This window comes from Maniola hyperantus, chromosome 21 (assembly GCF_902806685.2).
Source record: "Maniola hyperantus chromosome 21, iAphHyp1.2, whole genome shotgun sequence".
In the NCBI taxonomy this organism is placed as follows: Eukaryota; Metazoa; Arthropoda; class Insecta; order Lepidoptera; family Nymphalidae; genus Maniola; species Maniola hyperantus.
The window spans coordinates 728,356-753,710 of record NC_048556.1 but is presented as its reverse complement, the minus strand read 5'-3'; the positions used below and the strand labels follow the sequence as shown (position 1 = coordinate 753,710).

The 25,355-nt window shown below is 41.2% G+C and overlaps 1 protein-coding gene across 1 annotated transcript in view; it reads right to left on the bottom strand.

Moving 5' to 3' along the window:
• Positions 1–11,814: 11,814 nt before the first annotated feature.
• The window catches only part of unc79 (UNC-79 domain-containing protein), a 56,633-nt gene continuing 43,092 nt past the window's right edge, over positions 11,815–25,355 (bottom strand). The window contains exons 41-57 of the mRNA XM_069505936.1: positions 24,825–24,914; positions 23,943–24,072; positions 23,474–23,565; positions 23,046–23,139; positions 22,206–22,363; positions 21,391–21,492; positions 20,345–20,483; positions 19,373–19,527; positions 18,396–18,523; positions 17,682–17,894; positions 16,965–17,193; positions 16,306–16,478; positions 15,438–15,625; positions 14,199–14,340; positions 13,485–13,736; positions 12,874–12,996; positions 11,815–12,444 (exon numbers count right to left, since the gene is read on the bottom strand). Of these exons, the coding sequence (XP_069362037.1) occupies positions 12,244–12,444; positions 12,874–12,996; positions 13,485–13,736; positions 14,199–14,340; positions 15,438–15,625; positions 16,306–16,478; positions 16,965–17,193; positions 17,682–17,894; positions 18,396–18,523; positions 19,373–19,527; positions 20,345–20,483; positions 21,391–21,492; positions 22,206–22,363; positions 23,046–23,139; positions 23,474–23,565; positions 23,943–24,072; positions 24,825–24,914 (2,609 nt within the window). The 3' untranslated portion in view covers positions 11,815–12,243. The remainder of the gene's footprint in view (positions 12,445–12,873; positions 12,997–13,484; positions 13,737–14,198; positions 14,341–15,437; positions 15,626–16,305; positions 16,479–16,964; positions 17,194–17,681; positions 17,895–18,395; positions 18,524–19,372; positions 19,528–20,344; positions 20,484–21,390; positions 21,493–22,205; positions 22,364–23,045; positions 23,140–23,473; positions 23,566–23,942; positions 24,073–24,824; positions 24,915–25,355) is intronic.

Here is a 25,355-nt window from a genome sequence, read left to right as displayed (position 1 = left end):
ACTAGGCTATAGAAAGTACCAATAAATGCAAAGTATACAGGCATACGCAGTGGCGTGCACAGAGTTTGAAGCCAGGGTAAGCATTAGTAAGATAGGCCTTAGATACACCTTATATAGACCTACTGAATGGCAGGTCATAAAGAAAAATGGGCACTGGTCATTTCAACTAGGGTAAGCAGTACTTTATGCCTCTATGAATTGCACGCCACTGGGCATACGGCATACCCATGTATAAATTTCATTTACGCAAATCAAGTTTAAATATTTTTATTGTAGATACGTAGGTAGGTCAACATATGGCTTTTGTGATAATACAGGATTCTACAACATTTTTGGGAAGATGATTCTGGCTCTGCCCAGTAGAATCCTGATCAGTAGATGAGAGAGACGATGGAACTTCCTAAAAATTGTAGAACTAGGAACACAGTACAAATTACCATTGTGCCTGGGAGATCGTTGCAATATAAGATTGTTATAATAAAAAACAAAAGGCATTTTAAAGTTACGCGTCCTATGTGTCGTGTCATAGAATTAATCCACAGTTCACGACAGTTAGGGAACTTCTAACAAAACTTCGAGGCTTCGACGTCACTGGCAGGCGTCAAATGTTAGTACATTTGACCCAAGCAGCCATTAAGTAGCCCTATTTTTCTTTTATTTCACCTTGGCTTAATATATTTTGACATAGCATCGATTCAGGATCAAACTGAGAGTTCACTCTAGTTCATTCTAGTTGATCGTCGCTAATCGTGCGTCGTTCCCGCCGCGCGTTTAGTTTGCCCAAGCCTCAAGAGATAGGAGATAAGTGGGTACACTTGTTTTATAGCTTCCAGAGAACAATGGGGTGGAAAGCCAGAGGCGGGATAATGAGACGGTTGCAGGCGTGACGTATGCGCCTAGTTTGTACTAAACTTTGACTTAAGGTTTTTTGCTATGGTTTTTTGGTTTTGTTTACGACCCATACAATTTATGTACGAAATCACTTGAAACTTGTAATTATTACGATATCGCTTGGTTGCCAATAGGTCATTATAGCTTAGGTACCCTACTTATAAGCAAAGCTCGATACACTTAACTGAAAGTAGATAGATTTCGATAGGTAGGTTCTCAAATTAAATTCTTCGCACCATTTGCCTGTTGAGTATCATCATCATCATTGTACCACTAAGCCAGTGAGATCGCCTCAATATTAGTCAAAGAATTTTTCTTTAAAATGTTACAACAGAAACCAGTAGTTACCTATCCAAAGCTTAATTAATTTCAGTGGTTTAGGTGTAAATGAAAAGCTGTTCAATGTCACTAAATGACAGAGTATTGAGTAATAATAATAGTTATTATAAGAAGTAGGCATATTATTAATATTGCGATGTCAAAGTCCTTGGTGGTGGCGACTTCGTGATATTTTAGGCCGCATTTTTGCGAGAAAATTACCTTAAAGCTAGTCATGAGATTAGGCGTGAAAATTACGCACTAGATTCTTTTCATAGTTTAGTTTTAGTTATTTACTTCCATTGTAAGACTAGCTACCTCCCGCGGTTTCTCTTCCATGGGAATTATTAAAAATTCGACCTCATTCCTTACTTACATTGTGAAGTGAAGTTCTGTTCTAAAATTCGGATTTCAAGGGTTTTGCTGGGTGTTGATGAGTCAGTTAGTGAGTCAGGATTTTTCTTTTTATACATAAGTATATATTATTTTATAATGCGTACAATCTGAGAAAAGACTTGTAATACACCCATGGCTTGTGGAAAGCAATGATGATGTGAAAATAAGACCAAGCGTGCCTTAAAGATTACCTATTCACTTTTAAATTTGAATGTACTCAAATTGCTTGGTACATACGTTACAAATTTCTGTTTCAGGTCCTGTTGATCCTTATTTCAAAAATAATTCAAGGCTTCCATCTTTTTGTAGTGTATTAATGCAATCAAATTCAACCGCAGAGCTATCATTGCGAAAGGTCAAGATGTTTGTCAACATAACATAATTACTGGTCGTACCTACTCTGAAGAGTAACCTGAGTTAGTGAGACATAGAATAAAGTACCTTTAACACGCGACAGGTCGAGATGACAATCGGGGTATGAGGCGTGGGTAGTTGGGTACACTTTCACATTTATAATATTACTAGCTGGTGCCCGCGAATTAGTTCGTGTGGATTTTGGTTTTTAAAAATCTTGTGGGAACTCTTTGATTTTCCAAGATCCGATCCGTTGCTCCGTTGCGACGTGATTGAAGGACAAACCAATAAACCAACAAACAAATACACTTTTGCATTTATAATATGGATAGTGATGATAAGTAGTACAGATTACTGTGTTTTTTAACTGTGAAGAACAAGAAGAATTTTATTTATTTATTCAGATACAAGTTAGCCCTTGACTGCAATCTCACCTGGTGGTAAGTGATGATGCAGTCTAAGGTGATAGCGGGCTAACCTGGAAGGGGTATGGCAGTTTTTATTAAACCCATACCCCTTTGGTTTCTACACGGCATCGTACCGGAACGCTAAATCGCTTGGCGGCACGGCTTTGCCGGTAGGGTGGTAACTAGCCACGGCCGAAGCCTCCCACCAGACCAGACCAGAAATTTAGAAATTATAAAATTCCAAACCCCTGCCAGGAATCGAACCCGGGACCTCCCACTATTAAGACCACAGCGCTCACCACTGCGCCAGGGAGGTCGTCAGAAAAAAATAATTAAAAGAACTGAAGCATGGGTCAACGTTCAACCCACGCAATCAATTAAAATGCTGTCACAACTTGACCACATGGTCTGAGTAATAGCTCCTTAGTTCCCATAGTAGTAATAGTCGCGGAAATGAGATAAGGACACAGCATCCTTATGTAAGAGATGCGACGTGCGATGCGGCACCATCTCGCGCCGCCCGCGCTCTAACATCCGTGTGCCTTTTTGGTAGAGGAAACTTTCAAAACCTAGGCTCTAAGGGCGACGACTACACCTAGGTCCACCGCCTCCCATGGTCGCACCGACCTCGCGGTTGTATAGGCCGGAACGTGGGAGGGCGCCCGTTCGGTACTCGCTCTTTGGCCGGGACGTCTTCTTGACTACCTAGTCCCTACAAGTACTATGTACCTAGGTCAGTATCATCATCATCGCCGGCCCACTACTGAGCACGGATCTCCTCTCAGAATGAGAAGGGTTTACGCCACATTTCGCCATGGCCTAGTGCGAATTGGCGGACTTCACATACCTTTGAGAACTTTGAGAATATTATGGAAAACTCTCAGGCATACAGGTTTCGTCATGACGTTTTCCTGATTATTAAATTGCTTAAAACGCACATAATTCCGAAAATTTAGTTGTGCGTGGCAGGGATCGAGCCCCCGACAAAAGCTACTTAGTATTGAAAGTACACTTAACTAGCTGATGCCTGCGACTTCATCCGCATAGAATTAGGTTTTTTAAAAATCCTGTGAGAACTCTTTAATTTTCCGGAATAAAAATTAGCCTATTTCACACTCCAGGTCTTTATCTATACCCATGCAAAAAATTACGTCAATCTATTGCACCGTTGCCACGTGATTGAAGGACAAACTAACTAACCAACAAACAAACACACTTTCGCATTTATAATAAGATGCATCCGACTATTCGAAAGTACTTGTAAAAGTTTATTCGAATGAAAAGATTTTTTTTATTTTTTTATTTTTACTTATTATATTTTGGGCGTTTAGTGCGAACAGCTAAGGTAGGTAGGAAATAGGAATACATTTTGAGATGTAAGTATTTCATACCATCCGAGTGTGCGCGCTGCCTATCTCAAAAGTTCGGTTGCACGATTTTTCCCAGAGCTCGTGTGTTTAGGTATCACGTATCGGCCCTATCTAGATCCTTCATCGACATCAAAATCTGGAAATCTCACTTTTACTTTACTTAAATTAATATTAGCTTATTAGTGCATCACGTAGTTGTTACGTTACTTTATTTTGAAATAGGAAAGTTCGTAATCTAGACATATTTCCTGTTCACAGAGTTGGTGTAGACAACTCAGCCTAGGCAAGGACAGCTCGGAGTACCTTGGGAGGTACCCCGAGCCTAAGTGTCTGTGTGTCTAAATTTCAGCCCGATCCGCCCAGTAGATTGAACTGTGCGTTGATAGATCAGTCAGTCAGTCAGTCACCTTTTCCTTTTATATATTTAGATTATAGACCCAAACAAAAATCCATACTAAGTAATATCTTAATATATAAAAGGAAAAGGTGACTGACTGACTGATCTATCAACGTACAGCTCAAACTACTGGAAGGATCGGGCAGAAATTTGGCATGCAGATAGCTATTATGACGAAGGCATCCGCTAAGAAAGGATTTTTGAAAATTCAACCCTTAAGGGGGTGAAATAGGGGTTTTAAATTTGTGTAGTCCACGCGGACGAAGTTGCGAGCATAAGCTAATCTATATCTATATCTATCTATACTATTACATAAAGAGGTAATGTCGTTAAGTTTGTTTGTAGGGGGTAATCTTTGGAACTACTGAACCGATTTTAAAAATTCTTTCACCAGTAGAAAGCTACATTATTCCTGAGTGACATAGGCTGTACGAGATCTTTAAAAACCTTAATCTACGCGGGCGAAGCCGCGGGGATCAGCTAGTATCTTATCAACGTAAACAATGTCCAACACTGCGAAAAACCCTTGAGAATATTGGATAGAGAATTCTCAGGCATGCAGGTTTTCTCACGATGTTTTCCTACTGATAAGTAGGTATATATTTTTCTATTAAAGTTATTTATAATATTTTTAATAGATATTACTTACACCTATATAAACGAATTAGCAATGTGAATGTGGTAATTTCGCGAAGCTGACACAATAGTCGCCGCAGCATTGTTCAATGCGGACTATCTCGACATAAATCTGCTGAATCGTTCACTGTGTAAACCGTACCTGCGTAAGCCTGAACGCACATCTGTTAGCACCGTACGCGCCGCGCACCCCTATCGCGTATCCAACCGCAACTTATTCCTGCGACTCCATTCGACTGCGCTACACAAATTTGAAACCCCTATTTTAGCCCCTCGCGGGGTTGTATTTTCAAAAATCCTTTCTTAGCGGATGTCTACGTCCTACGTCTACAATCTACGTCATAACTATCTGAATGCTAAATTTCAGCCCGATCCGTCCAGTAGTTTGAGCTGTGCGTTGATTGATCAGTCAGTCAGTCAGTCAGTCAGTTTTTCTTTATATGTATTTTTTATAGGGATTCAGTAGACGATAGGTTTAGCTCAGTCAATTTCGTTAATCATGACTATGAGTGATCGAGCAGAGAATTAGCACGACAATTGTGATGATATTGTATTGTGCTATCGTAACGCTGTTAAAGCGATGATTTATCGTTTTAATACAAGAATTTATATGATGTTGTCACCATAGGTATGTTATGTATAGATTGTCCGGTAAATATTTCAAGGTAAGTAGTTCAGAAATTATAGACATCACAAGCCTGAGCATCAGGTACCAATGACTTGAAACCTGGAATGTATAGGAACCTTATTCTAGACAAGTCTTTTTATGGATAAATCTAGTTAATGACAAGACAAAACAATGAAGTAATCACCTTTCTACGTTTGTATGCATAATAAAGCACCGACTTGCGCGCTCTTAAAAAGGCTTTCAGTAAATTTCGTTGCATTGCGGTTTGTACGGTGGGGTGGTACGACTTGAACAAATGTGCGATCATTTATAACTAAACGTAAATAATAACTTCACTTGAAAAAATGAACTCGTTTGAACGTAAAAAGGTGTTAGTTTGATGCTTCAATATTGTGGGAATGCTTTGAATCCTGTAACATTATACTTAGGATTAAATTAAATTAAATAAAACACAATGAAAATGGGAAATCCTTTCAAAAAAGTAGTACATCGACATTTAAAAGGAGATAGCGAATTTGTAGCGCACTATCGTTGAGACCGACAAAACGTCATAGGTACCTATGAGTGACAAAGACAAAGCCGAAATCTAAATATATAAAAGGCAAAGGTGACTGACTGACTGACTGACTGATCTATCAACGCACAGCTCAAACTACTGTATGGATCGGGCTGAAATTTGGCATACAGATAGCTATTATGATGTAAGCATCCGCTAAGACAGGATTTTTGAAAATTCAACCCCTAAGGGGGTGAAATAGGGGTTTGAAATTCGTGTAGTCCACGCGGACGAAGTCGCGAGCATAAGCTAGTGTCAATCTAAAGGCCGATGTACATTACTTTCGGCCGCGTACTGCAGCTACCTGTTTAATTGTTGATCTGAAAAATATTTTATTTATACTAAAATTACTAACACCGCAATCATTTATCCCCGCCATTAAAAAGGGGTCGCTTTGCTCATTATTTGGGTTCATTTTAAATCTACCGCACGCCGCGGTTAGGAAAACAGGTTTTTTTTTTTTTTTTTTTATTCAGATACAAGTTAGCCCTTGACTGCAATCTCACCTGGTGGTAAGTGATGATGCAGTCTAAGATGATAGCGGGCTAACCTGGAAGGGGTAGTGCAGTTTTTATTAAACCCATATCCCTTTGGTTTCTACACGGCATCGTACCGGAACGCTAAATCGCTTGGCGGCACGGCTTTGCCGGTAGGGTGGTAACTAGCCACGGCCGAAGCTTCCCACCAGACCAGACCAGAAATTTAGAAATTATAAAATTCCAAACCCCTGCCAGGAATCGAACCCAGGACCTCCCACTATTAAGACCACAGCGATCAACACTGCGCCAGGGAGGTCGTCGTCACGTACAAGATGTAGTGTGAAAAGGCCTTACCAATAACAATACATACTTCATATAATTGTAAACCACAGTGTGCCAAGCACGGTAATGAGTTAACTAGTTGTTATATAACATGATCGGATTATGCTTTACGCTGATCCCCACATAATGGCTCTGCCGCTCCACATTACAGCTATTACACGAGCACAATCAAGCGATTGAAGGGCTTTCTTTCAACGCGTTTACCTAGGTAGTATAGTGTACCAACTTATCAGTTCAGGTGGGCATTTGAACTAGAGTACGTCAGCAACCAAATCCACATGGACAAAGTCGCGGACATCAGCTAGTGTTGAAATCAGTACCCTTATTATCAGTACCTACCCTATTATAAATACTAAAGTGTGTTTGTTTTTTGGTTTATTGGTATGTCCTTCAATCACGTCGCAACGGTGCAACGGATTGACGTGATTTTTTGCATGGGTATAGATAAAGACCTGGAGAGTGACATAGGCTACTTTTTATCCCGGAAAATCAAAGAGTTCCCACGGGATTTTTGAAAAACCTAATTCCACGCAGACGAAGTCGCGGGCATCAGCTAGTAGGTAATAAATTACACTTTTTGAAAGTCAGTAGTTACATTTGTAAGATGATATAGCAGTGACAATTTTTACACGAACTTAAAAACTAAAGCAACGAGGGTTCCAACCACCACCGTCCACCCATCATTATGAGCAGCCGATCACCAGCCAACAACGGAGAACGGGTCTCAGAATGAGATGGTTTAGGCATGGTTTAGGCCATAATCCGCTCACGCTGGTCCAGTGTCAATTGGTCTACTTGAAACACATTTGAGAACATTGGAAAACTCTCAGGCATGCAGGTTTCCTCACGATTTGTGTAAGCTGTGATAGCCTAGTGGTCAGGACGTCCGTGGAATGGAATTATCCTATTTATTACGGATGGATTGGTGTTATCCAATATGATTTTATAATTTTGACTGAGTATAGCAGACGTCATAGCCTAGTGGTTAGGACGTCCGTCTTCTAATCGGAGGTCGGTGGTTCGATCGCGGGCACGCACCTCTAACTTTTCGGAGTTATGTGCGTTTTAATTAATTAAAATATCACTTGCTTTAACGGTGAAGGAAAACATCGTGAGGTGACAACGTAGTCACAATAAATTTCTACTTAGTATTAAAACGGTAAGTCAGCGCTTTAACAGCGTTGCATGCAATAGCATAATACAGTATCTTCATTTTCCCATATCAAAGTTAATTAGTTCTGACTTGTTAAGATGACAAATGACGCATGTTTTTCTGCTGAGTTGTTGAGTTCTGTAACTATACCTACCTACCTGATAATAATTAAGTTAACATTGAAGAAAATATTTGAAAAAGAACTGTTAATTTTAAGAGTTATCATCATCATCATCATCATCATGATCCAACCGTCGCCGGTTCACTACTGAGAACGGGTCTTCACCACTGAGTAGGCAAATATTCTGTTACTAGATGATGATGATTTAAAGAAAAAGACTAGTGAAAAGAAATGTGATCCTATAAGAGTTCCATTTTTCCTCTGGAGATGCGGAACCCTAATAAAAATGGTTCCAGCTGTTACACACACGTTCGACAGGCCATTTACAATGTGTGTCATTAGCTTTTGATATCGACATGTAGTGATCTATCGAGAGACGCATTCACTCATAGCGCTTTATTCGCCATTGAAGCCGATCTAATAATGTGTCATTGCAACAAAAAGAGGAATAAAGGCACTCGCCACTGATTCACGACGTCCGACCTTTCTGACCGTTGTTACTACATCAAGTTTTAGTTAACATCGGCCTAATTACTCGTACGTACGTATATACCTTCTCGTGTCGTCATTAGAACATAATATTATTATGGATCTAATACATTTTTATTTTATTTTTTACTGGACGGACGGATTTAATCTGCATGGATTTAGGTTTTTTAATCCCGTGTGAATTTTTCGGGATAAAAAGTAGCCTTTGTCCGTCCCCGGGATGTAAGCTAACTCTGTACCAAATATCATCAAAATCGGTTAAACGGTTGACACACCCGAACAACCCTGGCGCTAGCCCGGTGCGGGAGACGTGCGGGTGTGCGGGGCGTCCCTACGCTTTATACCCCGATTGCCATATCGACCTGTCATGAACTATACTGTCGTATTTTAAAAAAGTAGTATTGCATCCATACTTAATCAAGAGAAACATCAAACGTTAGTAATAACAGTAGCTTACAAGGGACCGATTTGGCCACTCACACAATTTGGCCACTCACACAATTTGGCCACTCACACAATTTGGCCACTCACACAATTTGGCCACTCACACAATTTAAAATCTTTACCTACCAATTTACTAAATAGCTACTACCATCAAAATTAACAACTTTATGCTATTAAAAATAATCATAGGGCTTTTAGATTTTAGGGAGCGTTTAATGAGCACAGTGGATGTAATTGGTTGAAAACGGACGACAAAAAAATCTTAAGACATGGAGTATTTGGAAAATTGAAATGTTATTAGGTTATAGGTTATTAGATATTTTTGTATAATAGACTGTAGAGACCCGTTTCTTTAGGCGTCTCTGCAACAGTTTTCTAATTTTATGTCTATGTACCTACTCATTTCTTAGAACTCAAATTAACTTTCAGTAGGTACGTGCAAGTTATTTTACAAAATAAACCTGTTATCATTTTTGTTTCTGAGATGTGACTAAGTAGGTATGCTTTATAAATTTTTACATACAATTTTTCATTTCTATAAAATGAATCCATTAATGCTCCAGAAACTCAAACTTCAATAAATATCACTTTCGTACTCAAAGTAGGTACTTAGGTATTATTTTAGGATACTGTGTACTACCGAATAACACAGTTCGTTTTTCCTTAGTTTGCTTAAAAGATAAACAAATCGCAGAAACCTTCTCGAAGAAACACTAGGTGATTCGTTTTGCCTAAGTTTTTCACTCGTATCACGATTTGATTGTCAGTTTGGTAAAACCTGCATCAATCATTTTTACAATCTCAATGGTTGTGATTGGCTGACTTTGTGCGGTTCTTGTTCCAAAAAATAATGCATTGTAGCCAATAGTGAGCGAGCTTCAACCAATCAGAGGTGATTACGATCGTGACATTGCAGCTGTCATTCTACCGTAATCGAGCAGCAGGTCGTATGGGTTATTGTGGACCACAAAACCGCAGTACATAGAGCCATAGACAAGAAAAGAAGAAGGTCGTATGGGCCGCATATACTTTTTTACCATTTAAGTCAACCAAGGAAAACTAACGTAAGTAGGTATAGGTACCTACGTTACGCCATTTAGAAATATTTTGAACAAATAGTTACATAGGTACATGCTTAATTTTTTTACGAATTAAAAAACTCCCATTTTTGTCCCATCGTTAACGAAAACGCACCTTAAAAATCTTTTGCAGTGTGAAAAATAATCTGGGATTGCGCACGCGCAGTGCGCACACAAAGGCGGCTAATGAACGCGTTTGACGCGATTGCGCGCGAATTGTTGGCGGCATTGTGGCCATTGTGAGGCAGCGAGGCACGCCCAATTACACCATGTGGGTCACTGGGTGAAGTAATTATTTAATTCGTTGTTAACAAAATTAGGGAAGAGTGAAATAATTACGGTAATCTATGTACTGAAGCGGTGATAGCCTAGTGGTTCGGGAGGTCGGGGGTTCGAGCCCAGACACGCACCTTTAACTTTTCGAGGACATGTACGTTTTACGCAATAAGGCATTTTACCCTTCTTTGAAAAGTGTCTTAATTTGATCCTGAAGTGATGATAAACTACCAATAAATTTTCAAAAATTTTTTCGATCAATAAATGCAATAAAAATGCATTTAAATTTCGCATGTCAAATTTCACCACGAAAACGCTACCCGCCATCTTTTTAGGTTCTTGAGCTGCTATGACGTCACACGGAATTGGTAAGCGACGGCGTTTTCTTAGTGCGTTACAATTTGAACCAATCTGATGTTTCGAGTCGCGTGCCGCTTCGACCCCGTGCAAAACCTATTAAGGCAAGATTACGTTGTGTTATTACTCAACGAAAGTCGTAATAATGTGTAATTACAATTATAATACAGTAATTATAATGTACACGCACGATTAACTCACGTATGTCCGTCTGTCTGTACAGCTCGACATGACAATCGTAGTCGTGACTTGGAACATTACCTATACTTGATGATGATTTTGTTTTATTGTAATCGAGAACAATATCGGCTTAATTGTCTGATACAATATGGGCAATTTTGAATCAATGTTAAATGAGAATGAAATTAATTTATTTCATATAGGACGTCATGGTGTCACTTATGATTTAAGTCAAGACTCTACCGACGCGACGCGACGGTTTGGAACGCTAATCGGAGAAGAGCCGGCAAGATACTCAGTAGTTGCTCTTTTTTAGGGTTCCGTACCTCAAAAGGTAAAACGGAACCCTTATAGGGTCACTTCGTTGTCTGTCAAGAAACTTAGAGGGTACTTCCTGTAGATCTAGAATCATGAAATTTGGCAGGTAGGTTGGTCTTATAGCACACATAAGGGGCAAAATCCGAAAACCGTGAATGTCCGAAATCCGAAAAATGTGTTCATGAACAAATAATTAGTATTTTCAACTTTCAAAGTAAGATTAGTGTACCAAGTGGGATATGATAAGAGCTTTAGCTGTACCTACAGTCTAAAACTGATTTTTTGATCTATCGAGCAAAACGTCAAAAAATACGACTGTAGTACGGAACCCTCGGTGCGCGACTCGCACTTGGCCGGTTTTTTAAACCAAAATTACATATGTAATCAAATATGCAATACAAAAGCCATGTAACTATTACACTAGGTACCTTATGGGCTACAGGATGCAAAGCCAACCGTTTCCATGCAACCTTGTCATTTAGAAATTCGTCTTTCGGAATCTATATATGTAATATATAAAAGGAAAAGCTGACTGACTGACTGACCGATTTATCAACGCACATATATATTTCCATATTGAGGTTTAGGGCAAATGGAGGTAATAAAACAATGATTTACTTCATACATTCTTTATTTATATTGTTTAACATCCATAAAACATTTATAAATAAATAAAACTAACATTTAACTTAACATCAATAAATATACTTACTCAATAAACATTAAAATCTTATTAAATGTACTTAGTTTTTGGCACAAATAGGTATTCTATTCTTCATCCATTTAAGGCTTAAATTCTAGATAAATCCAATAACCCAAAACCAGGAATCGAATCTCAGATCTAGTACAGTCTGGTCAACTAAGGTTGTCCAAAAATTGTATTTCTATACTAAATTCAATATTATAAATGCGAAAGTGTTTCTTTCCCTTCTCACTGTTTAAGTACTGAAATTTTAAGAATAGAGCATGATAGCGCGACACAGTACAGTACAGCGACATCTATGTTCAACGTAATTCAACTGTCAGTTTCAGGATCATTCCTTTGGATTGGTCTATATAAAGTAGAATGAGTGTGGTTGCAGCTCCAGCTGAGCCATTTTAGTGAGCAGTCGGTACAGCCTGCGATGCTCCCTGGCCGCCGCGAGAGTGGTGGCCACACCACCAGGCACTGTAGTGGTCGACGTGGCTGTGGTCACCACTTCCGGCTTCATTTCGCGACAAGCCTCCAGACGCTGGGCTACGTGGTGTGGCATCTAGAAATGAAAAACCAACAATGCAGAAACACTAAAAATTGAGAACTTTACAGTTTTTGTTAGGTCGCGTGACAGTCTTTTACTTGTAAAGAGACAATCAATCTATTCATTAAATCTGGTTATACAAGTCTTTCGGGAACTTATTTATTTATTTATTTATTTTACACTTTATTGCACACAGCACAAAGTAAACATTGAATAAACACAATACAGGATCTTAATCTAATAGCGGTGGCATGCAAAGGCGGCCTTATCGCTAAAGCGATCTCTTCCAGGCAACCTTTGACGAAAGGAATCACGAAAGTACGGGTTGGTGCGGCAGCCGAAAATGGCCCGAGGTATATTATATAAACTTCTAAAGAGATTTTGTATTTTGTATAATATTTGAGTCTGTTATTTTCGGTCCTAAATAAAAGTGTATGAACTTACGTTGAAGAGTGGCGAGTGCAGGATAGGAGTCCAGAGAGGCAACAGTTTGTTGAGGACAGTCGAGTTGCACTCCAACAGCGACTCCAGTAGACTCAGGAAATGTAAGTTTACTGTTTCAGCCAACTGGAAATAAATTAATGTATTCAAAATGTGTTTTTATGTCGCTACTTGTTTACAAGGTTGGCTGCTTTCAAAGTAAAGCTTTGTATAATGCATGCGAGCGCCATATTTGCTCTGTGTGTAGTTGTCATGTCAAAATTATCCTTAGCGAGGTAAGGAAGATCGTTAATATAAATGAGGAACAGAAAAGGTCCTAAATTGGAACCTTGTGGGACCCCTTTTTTACAACTGATCCGGGAGACCACTTTCCATTCCATTTCCTTTTGTATTCTATTTTTTAAGTAAGACTTCATCAACTCCAATACTACAACCCCCAATTCCGTAATGCTGTAATTTCCTAACTAACGTTTCATGTTCAACACAGTCGAAAGCCTTGGATAAATCACAGAAAACGGCCGAGCACATCACGTGACTTCTCCAATTAGTCGGCGACGTCTGTTGACCAACAAATCGTGACGTCTATAAGGCATGGACCACAAGTCGATACTAACCAGCTTGTTGGCATGTGTCAGCTGCGTCAGAGTGGGCACGAGCTTGCACCAGAAGTGCAGCAGCAGCGCATGCGCGGCGTGCTGCGGCTCGGAGGCGGGCGCCGCGCACGCACCGCAGCGCCATACGTACAACGTCCACAGTTGGCAAAGAAGGAACGCACCGCACAACGCACTCATGCGTTGCCCGCCGCTTGCATTTGCGGATTTACTCTGTGTGTCTTGGGCTTGCTCCACGTATGACGCCATTATTGTCTGGAACAGACCATGGCTGTTTTTGTGACGTCATGAGACAAATGTTTAGGAGACGGTTAACTGGATAAGTAAAACGTGAGTTTAGGACATATAGAAATACTAACTGATGCCCACGCTTTCATCTACGTAGATTTAGGATTTTTTCATAATCCACTGCGACTCTGTTTTTTCGAGATTAAAAACTATCCTATATACGTGACCAGGACGCCAGCTATCTCTATACCAAATAGACGAAGCCCGTGCCTTCGTCCAGGTGGATTTAAGTTTTTTTATAATTCCGTGGGAACACTTTGATTTTTCGGGACAAAAAGTAGCATATATCTTTCCCCGGGACGCAAGCTATCTTTGCCTAAATTTCGTCAAAATCGGTTAAACAGAGATACCGTAAAAAGCTAGTACGCACATTCGCATTATTAGTATTAGATTGAACATGTCAGAGACATTAAGAGGAATTTTGTGTACCTGAATGTGATCAGTGAGGTGGCAAGTAGCGTCCAAAGGAACTGGGAGCTGTAGAGGGTGCGTGCGAGCGTTGCTGAGGGCGCCCAACACTACCCACGAGACCAACCTCACTCGACCCACGCACTCGCTCACGTCTCGAGACCTGGGAACAACAATAGGATAAAGACTTCGCCGACTTTCAAACTAGATTACAGCATGGGGTTATTCAAGCGGCGGATAAAAATTCCTGCAAGGCCGGCAACGCATTGGCGATTCATTTGGTTCTGCAAACGTTCATGGGCGGCGATAAAATCAGGAGACCCGCTTGCTCGTTTGCTCGCTATTTTTTTTAAAGACTTCAACCGCGTGGATTTAGATTTCTTAAAAATCCGGGAGTAAAAGTAGTTTTTAAACAAATTACCGGCACTTAATAACAACTGACCCATACGTAAGCTTGCTTACAGTTTATTTATTAAAAAATATCCTGACTTAGGTATGCCAATACAAAATAATTATGTCCTGTGCCTATATTCACATACTATCTTTCATGCCTTCACACAAAATGCGATATAGCAACTTTTTCCAAGCTTTAAGAAGTTGAGGGTATGAGAATTGGTTCAAAAGTATGAAAGGAGATCGCCCGTGAACGGGCCCTCTTTTGTGGCGTCGTGTCAAAACTTAAATTAATTTTTTTTTAAATGTGTTATTTTTTTACGATTACGTTTTATAACGACTTTTTTTCACTCTATTATTGAAAATATCCACAATTACAGTTAGAATCGTAAACATGCATTTATTTTGAAGAAGTATTAATTAAATATAACCTCAATATCAGCAATATAAAAAATAAGATTTCTTTATAACCAGGGTGAATAAATAGAAATCGTTTGCAGAATATAAAGAGTTAATTATTTGTCTACAAAATAAAATTAAAACCATGATAACATAACAATTATATTAGGGGGGGCCCAAAGCTCCTAAGAAAATGGGCAATCTCTTTTTTATGTTTTGTTTACAGTGAGATGTGCGTTGTAGGGCTACGTATAAACGTTACGTATAATAGTAATCGTAAATACAGTTGAACATTCCTTATATTAGGCTAACACGTTACACACTACAACAGTCCAGGAAAATAAAAATAGGCCGTCTCTTTGTTTTTTAATACTGGAGACTTAAGGGTGTAAAAAATTTATGAAAAGTATAGAACACCATGAATTTCTTACAATCCAATAAATTAAATGATCTGCCTTTCTTACTTACCCGGGTAAGGTAGTAGTAAGCCAGGGCATCATATGCCGTGTGGGTCCTCTATCCTGCTTGCCCCGACTCTGCTCCAGTGCTAGCTCCATCGCCACGTATTGTGCTATGCCTCCCTTTACTATTGCTCCTAGAGTGTCTTCGTTGAGGCAAATCAGGTTCCGGTTTACAATGGATTTGGATACTGAACCCTAGTAAAATGTTATGAGGTTTATACATTTTGAACCCTGTGTTAGGTCGTACAAAACTGTAAGGCCGGTCAAAACAGAAATACTTATGAAAAACGAGTTAATATCCAACATTAAAATTATCATCAGTTCTTATGGTTTCATCCATACACTAGTTTGATGCATTGGATTCGGTGAACCGATGCGCTCGAAGACTCATTGGTGACGAAGAACTGGTCAATTCTAAACTTCAAAGTTTAGAACATCGGCGCAAAGTTGCCTGTCTATCGGTATTCTACAGGATATACTTCGGAGTGTTCCCAAGAACTTTTTGACTTGGTTAATCCTTCACCTTTCTACTATTGTACCGTCGTAATTGACAGCGTAGTCGAAATTCTACGGATACATACGAAGCAATTTGCCTCCTCGTCCTTCCTTCCACCATCAGTTTTCCCCTCCAAATTTAATATAGGCGCCTTCAAGTCAAGAGTGAATAGACATCTTTTAGGCAAGCGCGCTCCATCTTAGGCTGCATCGTCACTTGCCACCAGGTCTGATTGTGGCCAAAGGGACTAAGTATAAATTAAAAAAAAAAGAGATCCAACATTAAAATTATCACCAGTTCTTATCATTTCATCCATATAGCGTTTAAGTCTTTCTGAATATTTAAAAATTGAATAAAGAAAGTGGCACAGTTTCCTTACCTTGATTTTATTCAGTAGATTGGGATCGTGCAGCAGATCGATCATATCCGCCAGATGTGGCCTCATGCAGTCCACGGGCCCGCTGCCCAAGTCGCGCGCTTCGGGACCTCCGCAACCTGAGAGTAGCTCCCCAGTGTTGAGTTGAGGGGGCAGCAGCAATGTGCAACCGTAACCTAGGATAAGGCAAACATAAGCCCTTGTAGTTACTAGTTTTATATTTCCACTAGCTTATGCCCGCGACTTCGTGAATGCGCGTGAATTTCGTCTTCGATTTGCGTCTGAAGCACTGTCTCGGTCGTTGAGACTGACAAAGCTGACTGAATGGGTATAAGTGACAGAGACAACGCTCTACAAAGATAAAATGACATTCTAAAGGCCGATGTTCATCACTTTCGGCCGCATACTGTAGCTATTATTGTATTGGTTGGATGTCAAAATTATAGTCTGCATTTGCAGAACCGATAAATCTTCTCAGCAAACAATGCTCAAAATATGAAGTCGGTTAATAACACATGAAAATGAAATTGTGCAATCCAGCACAAATGCGTATCTTATCGCTTACCATTAATTCTCTAGAAGACTGATGCTGCTTTTCTCACGAGGGAGTCGAAAAATTTATGACAAAATAAGGGAGCACAAAACGTATACAGGTAACTCACCCTGCAGTACAAACTGCAGCAGCACAAACAGGTTGTCGTCCGGCACCGTGGTCTTGGTCCTCAGCGCGTGCAGCAGCTCGTACACCAGCACGCGGCAGATCAGCAGCTTGTCGCGGTCGCGCGCGAAGGCGCGCACGCAGCCCGCGCCCACCTCGCTCAGCGCGACCAGGCGCACGGCGCAGTTCTGTACTGTGTAGCTCACGATCTTGGACATCGGCTCCAATAAGCTCTGCGGATAAACGAATTGAGGAGTCAAGGCGCCGATTCTGATGTCTTTCTCTAAACTAAATTTAGAGTATCTGCATCCTTTTCTTTTCGATATTGCTAAAAAAGGATGGAGCATGAATTTTACATTTAAAGACTATATTTTAGTGCACGCTACAAATTGCTACACGGCTCGCGACTGACGGCTAAAGTCACGAGATTTGACCGCTCTAAATTAAATTTAAAACTGTCACACTGTGTCTGTCCTTTTCATATTACATTAGTAAGAAGAGGATGCGAATACTCTAAAATTTAGTTGTGTTCAGAATCGGTACCAATGAATCAATAAAATTTTATGTTCCACCCTCTAGCTAGAGCGTAGTGAAGGCTTTGTGACACTGAAGTACTTTCAGGTTTTAACGTGTATTTACGTCAGACCAATTTTGAGACCAAAGGACCAAAGTTTTTGGTTGTGATCTGATTAATCCCGACAATAGATAATATTTAAAGTACCTTGTGGTGAGTAGCAGCAGGAACTCGCAATGCAGCAGCACACACCCTCAGCAGCGGCAACGCATCATCTAATTGCGGCAACTGCAAAGCCACGGCGCGCAGCAATGTGTCGAGAGCAGCGAGTAAAGCGCTGCACGCACTGACGGGCCCGAGCGCCTCAGGGGCGAGGCATTCCAGGTACATCGCCATGTTGCCCGCTATCACGCCCATTTGCTGTTGACGACAGTTGCTTTTCACTAATATTCCCCTTTTGCTCTTGAGGATAGTAGCTTTTAACTAATATTACGCATTCCCCCTTGAAGGCTCGATAAAAATTTAATGTACACATTTAGAGACACACGAGAACCTCACGAAAATAAACCGATTTCAATCACGGCAGCCAATCTCAATGGAGATTATTTAACTAACTACACCCAATAACTATTTGGCCCGACTTGGGAGTTGGGACCTCTCGATAGTAGCTTAACAAGTTTGCATATTATTGTAAAGAACCTTTGCAAATGTGCATTAGATTAAAGCGAATCAAACTTGCTGTTCCTTGTGTTTCTGCAAGCAGAAGCAGCTGCAAGCAATGTAGTAAGTTAATTTTCTCGAGCTGACTAAACTCTTTCGCAAAATCTGCACATATTCTAGACTTAAAGAACAAAGATAGTAGTCAGTAAAATTTGATAGTAAATAATAGTGGCATTTTTATCCTAAAGTTTAAAATGTTACGTCAATGGGCAGCGTCTTCTTGGAGTTGAGATGCTCTATGAGCAGCTGCAGCGGCCCGCACGGATACAACTCGTTGAAGTCAACAAACGCCTGCGCCACGCTCTTGAAAAACATCTGACGCTGCTTTTCTGAAAATAAACATTTCTTGAGCTTTAAAATAAGGCAGTTAAGGGCCATTTTACTTTAATGCTGAAGTATTTCGACGCTTTAATTCTATCAATGTCGGTGTGATGATACTGTTATTCGTACTCGTAGGAGTGATGTAAAATCTCATACTAAACATCTTCATCGATTCTATGTTGTCCCACTTACCTGCATTTTGCCGAACACTTTTAAGCCTTTCTTGAGCATCTAATTTTTGAGTCTTTTTTTAAAATTTATAGACTAGCGCTTGGGTGCAATCAGACGGTGGCAAGTGATGATGCAGGCTAAGATGGAGCGCGCTTGCCTAGAAGATGACTATTTACTCTTGACTTGAAAGAGAAGAAAACTCAAGCCGCAAGGTATCAACAAAACCCTTACTTAATTTCTTATAATAATATTTTTTGAAAATATACTTTTTAGTAAACTGCCTAGCGCTGTGAATTGTATTATTTGTAAGGATTAGGATATTGTTTACCCGGAGTCCGTTGCAAGAAGAGCTGCAGGAACACGTTATGCGGCGCCAGCTGATGCAGCACGCAGCGCAGGAACTGGTGCGCCACGAACACTGCGCTGCCCGGCAGGCGGGTGCTGCTCTCTGCCTGCCACGAGTAGCTGCCCAGCTGCACCACCCTGTGGGCAGTTAACTGTACGTACCCGGAGTCCGTTGCAAGAAGAGCTGCAGGAACACGTTATGCGGCGCCAGCTGATGCAGCACGCAGCGCAGGAACTGGTGCGCCACGAACACTGCGCTGCCCGGCAGGCGGGTGCTGCTCTCTGCCTGCCACGAGTAGCTGCCCAGCTGCACCACCCTGTGGGCAGTTAACTGTACGTACCCGGAGTCCGTTGCAAGAAGAGCTGCAGGAACACGTTATGCGGCGCCAGCTGATGCAGCACGCAGCGCAGGAACTGGTGCGCCACGAACACTGCGCTGCCCGGCAGGCGGGTGCTGCTCTCTGCCTGCCACGAGTAGCTGCCCAGCTGCACCACCCTGTGGGCAGTTGTCATCTTTATAATACACTACCTTATGCTGGCGACTTCGTCAGCGTGGACTACTCAAATTCCAAACCCCTATTTCACCCCCTTAGGGGTTGAGTTTTAAAAAATCCTTTCTTAGCGGATGCCTACGTCATAATAGCTATCTGCATGCAAAATTTCAGTCCGATCCGTCCAGTAGTTTGAGCTGTGCGTTGATAGATCAGTCAGTCAGTCACCTTTTCCTTTTATATATTTAGAGTAATCAGCTTAGCGTTTGTCTTTTCGTTTAAAACCTGTGATTTCAAAAAGATTGTTGAAATAAGATAAATCACACATCGCACGCACCGAAATAAGCATGCACGCACACATATGCATGCACGTACGTACACATATTCACTTGCACGTACACATAGGTACACGCACTCACGCACGCTTTACAGACAAAATCTGGGATAGCCAATTTTTGATATTGCATTATTATCGTTGTAAATAATTTATTTTTTAATTTTAAGTATAATTGTTAATAGGTATAAGATAGATTAGAGTGCACTGTCGCATTAGGACTACCCTGTAAGGACAGTGCACATTATGGTATAATAATAAATAATAAATAAATAAATAAATTATATTTCGTTTAATTACTTTCTATTACATATTATTATAATATCTAGGTTACATCCATACGAGTAGCTCAAACCGAATTAATTTTATATTTCCCTTTCTCCTCTAACTCAGTTTAAAGATAGTAACATTAAATACAACGGTAGCAATAATGTCAATCCTTCAGAAGGAAGAGGACCTTATGTTTGAGCTTTTAAGGACTATATTACCGTGTAACACTGTGCAGCAAGGCGGGCAGCAACGCAGCGGCGGCGGCCGGCTCGCGGCGCACAAACGTGGCCAGCACGATCACGCACAGGCCCAACTCCTCGTCGCTGTACTGCTCCACTGCACCGCCGCACTCACCACCTTAAGTCAAAGTCAAAGTCAAACGATTTATTCAAAATAGGTAATAATATTTTTTTTTTTTTTTTTTTTTTTTTTTTTAATACAATAAAACTTAAAGCTAGCCTTATCTAATTACTATATAAATCATGACCGCGTGGAATGGTGCCAAGAATACTGGCTGCATTTCCGCGCTGGACAGCCAGGCTGATCCGCTGTGCAAAAAATAATGTAATAATGTAATAAATTACTCTTTTCAATTGTCAGTTGTTGGACTTAAACATTTTGAATAAATAGTTAAGGCATAGGTATGAGAAAGAGACCAACTGCCTCGTCTAGTGACATACAGGGTGTAACCAGAACGCTGGCAAAACGAACACAGGTGATAGTGCTGATGATTACTGATATAATACCACAAAAAAAACGCGAAAAAATTATTAAAAATCCTATAATTTAGTAAATACGATAAGCTGTGATAGTCTAGTGGTTAGGACGTCCGCCTTCCAATCGGAGGTCGGGGGTTCGATCCCGGGCACGTACCTCTAACTTTTCGGAGTTATATGCGTTTTTAAGTAATTAAAGTAATTAAAATATCATTTGCTTTAACGGTGAAGGAAAACATCGTGAGGAAACCTGCATGCCTGAGAGTTCTCCATAATGTTCTCAAAGGTGTGTGAAGTCTGCCAATCCGCACTTGGCCAGCGTGGTAGACTATGGCCAAAACCCTTCTCACTCTGAGAGGAGACCTGTGCTCTGTAGTGAGCCGGTGATGGGTTGATCATGATGATAATTTAGTAAAAGTTTACGATATATTGTAAATAAAACATCTGACTGATTGGATCTGATTGGACTGGATTGTGTTTAGGTAGTATAACAATAACGCAAAGTTTTTGCTAGCGTGCTGGTTACACGCTGTATAAGGCATACGTACATCGGTACCGCAGCGTGGCGTCAGGCCGGAGCGGCACGGGCTGCGCGTGCGCCGCGCGTCGCGCCGCGCGTCTCGTCCCTCCCCACCAAGCCTGACCGCTCTCTAAAAACATTCATCTAAATATATAAAAGGAAAAGGTGACTGACTGACTGACTGACTGACTGACTGAATGACTGACTGACTGACTGATCTACCAACGCACAGCTTAAACTACTGGACGGATCAGGCTGAAATTTGGCATGCAGATAGCTATTATGACGTAGGCATCCGCTAAGAAAGGATTTTTGAAAATTCAACCCCTAAGGGGGTGAAATAGGGGTTTGAAATTTGTGTAGTCCACGCGAACGAAGTCGCGAGCATAAGCTAGTCTTTATATATAAAACTCAAAGTCCTGACTAACTGACTGACTGAGTATTTATCAACACACAGCCTAACCCCCAAGTCCTAGAGACATGAAATTATGAAGGTGTGTTCTTTGTAAAGAGTAGGTATCCACTAAGGGAAGTTCGTATGAAAGTCCGTCATTTTTCAAGTTATTTGCATGAAAATTGGTATTTGGGTTTTCGGTCACAAATGAAGAAATACGTGTTCCAGAATTTTTGCCAATTCAACCTCCACCTCGATTTTCTAAATTCTACCCGAACGACGCCGGGGCGGGTCAGCTAGTTTTTATTTTTATATATTTATAAATTGATTAGAATACCATGACCACCATGACAAAATTATTTCGCTTCGGGAAAACAACCATTAAAATTTCAGCGGGTAGTTTTGATTCTATAACTCTAGTTATTCATTAGAATGTGTAAGAAAATCACCAGTAGAGAGTGGTCTAGCGGGTCTCGGCGTTTGTGTGTTGGTTTGTGCTGGAGGGGGCTGCGGGGGCTGCGGCGGCTGCGGGGGCTGCGGCGGCTGCGGCACGGGGGGCGGCGGCGAGCCCAGCTGCGCCACTTGGCGCGCCAGGCGACGGGGAGACCTGGACGTTACAAATTATATCTAAATATATAAAAGGACTGACTGACTGACTGATCTATCAACGCACAGCTCAAACTACTAGACAGATCGGGCTGAAATTTGGCATGCAGATAGCTATTACGACGTAGGCATACGCTAAGAAGGGATTTTTGAAAATTCAACCCCTAAGGGAGTAAAATAGTGGGTGAAGTTTATGTAGTCCACGCGCACGAAGTCGCGAGCATAAGCTGGTCTAAATATATAAAAGGAAAAGGTGACTGACTGACTGACTGACTGACTGATCTACCAACGCACAGCTCAAAGTACTGGACGGATTGGGCTGAAATTTGGCAAATAGCTATCTATTATGACGTAGGCATCCGCTAAGAAAGGATTTTTGAAAATTCAACCCCTAAGGGGGGAAATAGCGGTTTGAAATTTGTCTAGTCCACGCGGACGAAGTCGCGAGCATAAGCTAGTTATGGATATGAATGAATAATTGCAGGCGTACCTTGCACTACACGGAAAGTCCTAGAGTGGAGACCGCGTTTAGGCAAGTGGGTGCCCTCCAGCACGATGGACCGACGATATAAAGAGAGTGGCAGAAATGGCTGGATGAGGAAGGCTGAGGACCGGGTGTGGTAGCGCTCTTTAGGGAAGGCCTATGTCCAACAGTGGACGCCCACAGGCTGATGATGATGTACCTTGCACTTTCGGACGAGGGTCGGTCAGCGAGTCGATGCGGGCGCGTCGGTGCTGGTTCCGCCTCGCTCGAGTCGGTGCGCTCCATAGAGTCGTCTGAAAACATTTCTTAGCAGATGTTCACAGTATGTTTACACAACGTACCAATAAAGAAATTTGATTTGATTTGATTCCCTGAATGAGTTTTTCCAAACGCAATTTGATTTGATTCCCTAAATGAATTTTTCCAAGGCTTTTTGGTTGAACGGGCCGGACACATATTATTGTCAGAAATTGCCTTTCAGAAAAATTCTGACACAAGCCGGAAGGTTTTCCTGCTCATACATTTTGTTCAAGACCCCATTATCTTATGTTCATAGAGTGCAACAGACACGGTGCCTGTTTATGGGTTACTATGGAAGTGGTACTATGGAATATACCCCATATTTACCAGGAATATTGAGAGCCTCCCGAACCCGATCAACGAGCGCGTTGAATACTGGATACTGCTCCTTGTTGGGCTTGGGGCCGATCGGCAACAACCTGGCGTCAAACAATAAATTCCATATTCAGTCATCTTAAATCATTTACCACTTAAAATTAAAAAATCGGAAGGCAAGGTGTTTGAAAATAAGTTAGGCTAAGCTAAATTAAGATAAGCCCTTAAGCAATTTCACCCTCACCACCTGGGTGTCTGGTGCGCTTCGACCACCCGTTGTGCCAGATCTTATTTTTTTAAGCACATGCAAATTGTGGAACCAACTTCCTTCAGCGGTGTTCCCATTAGATTTCAACAAATTTCTAAAAATCCGGCAACGCATTGGCGGTTTCTCGGGTGCTGTAAATCTTAATCACTTAACATCAAGTGGCCCGTTTGCTAGTTTGCTCATATTTTTTTTAAAGTATCTCAAAATGAGTACCTCTCGGGCACAGGCGGCGGTATGTGGAAGGTGTGCGCGGGCGGTTGTGGGTGCGGAGGGTGCGGGGAGGGCCCGCTCCACGCTACCTCCATCTTTGACAGTGGGGACTCCGGTGACGCGTACGCCACACCTTTTCATTTGAAAAATGATAAATCAATAGAAATTTATTTTAAGCATTAACGTCTTCCCGACCTCTATATCCGAGGCACGGAACTGAAACGCCGCCAACTGTTCGGGACACTGCACCGAACAATGACAACTCGACTGTGTCAGCAGTTTGCTTAAAGCACAAGCCTCGTGCTAGCAGTTAATCACAGCAGTGCACCACGAGTCGCGACGCGAAGCACTCATTATCATATCAATATCATATCAATTATCAATATCAATCAGCTATCGAAGGACAATAAAACTAATATCAATTTTTATCAATTCTATCAATCATTATGCCCCCCCATTTTTTTGGTCCTTCGAGCCGGATCCTATCTCCGGGGTAGTACTGAGAATTTCTTGACAGAAAAATCCAGTAGGTAGGTATCTAAATATTTTTGGGTCGACCCGGGAATCGAACCCAGGAACCAACGGACAAAGTCGTAAGAGTGGCTCCATATTGCCAGCTGTAAATTTCAAGAGCGGTAAAGAGATAATGACTCCGCATTTGTATACTTATATTAGTATGGATAATGTACAATTACTGGATGGTCTGACCAACTGAAGGAAGGAGTCTAATTCGTGCTAGTTCTACAGCATAGTTAAAATGGCCACTGAGAGAAGGAAATGGAAACAGTTGATGCATTTTAGGCTGGGTTGAACCATTCGTGGTCCTGGCTCTTGATCTCCAGGAATAGAGGGACGACCGAAAAGACAGAATTGTACAGAATTTACCGGGGCTGCGCAGAAGCGCGTGCTGCTGCGGCTGCGCGAGCGTGTCGCCGTTGGACGACGCGGCCGTGTCCGGGGACGTGCTGCTGCCCACTGAATCGATCACAACGTACTAATGTTATTAGCAAAATAGCTCCAACCCTTTGTCAATACTTTTTATTTACGTAAAATTTTATCATCAATGGTTAACAAATAAACTATTAATAAACTTAAATCTAAAAAATAAACAACATTAAATAAAACTAAAATAAATTAAATTAAATCTAAAACCTCGTCGAGACCACCGCAGCGAGGCATTATACCCAAGATGCTGGCAGCATTACCCCTTTGGATGGCCAAACTAATTCTTTGACCAAGGTAGCTGCCAGCTCTCGGGTCCCCGGTTGACTCGATAACTCTTTTCGCAATTTCTTCAAAAAGAGCTCGAGCCCCCGGGCCCCACGGCCCCAAGGTCTCCACACCAAAAGGCACGAATACGAAGCTCCCATCGAGGTTTTCATATTTGCGCCTTTGTCAATTAATTACCTTTGCCCA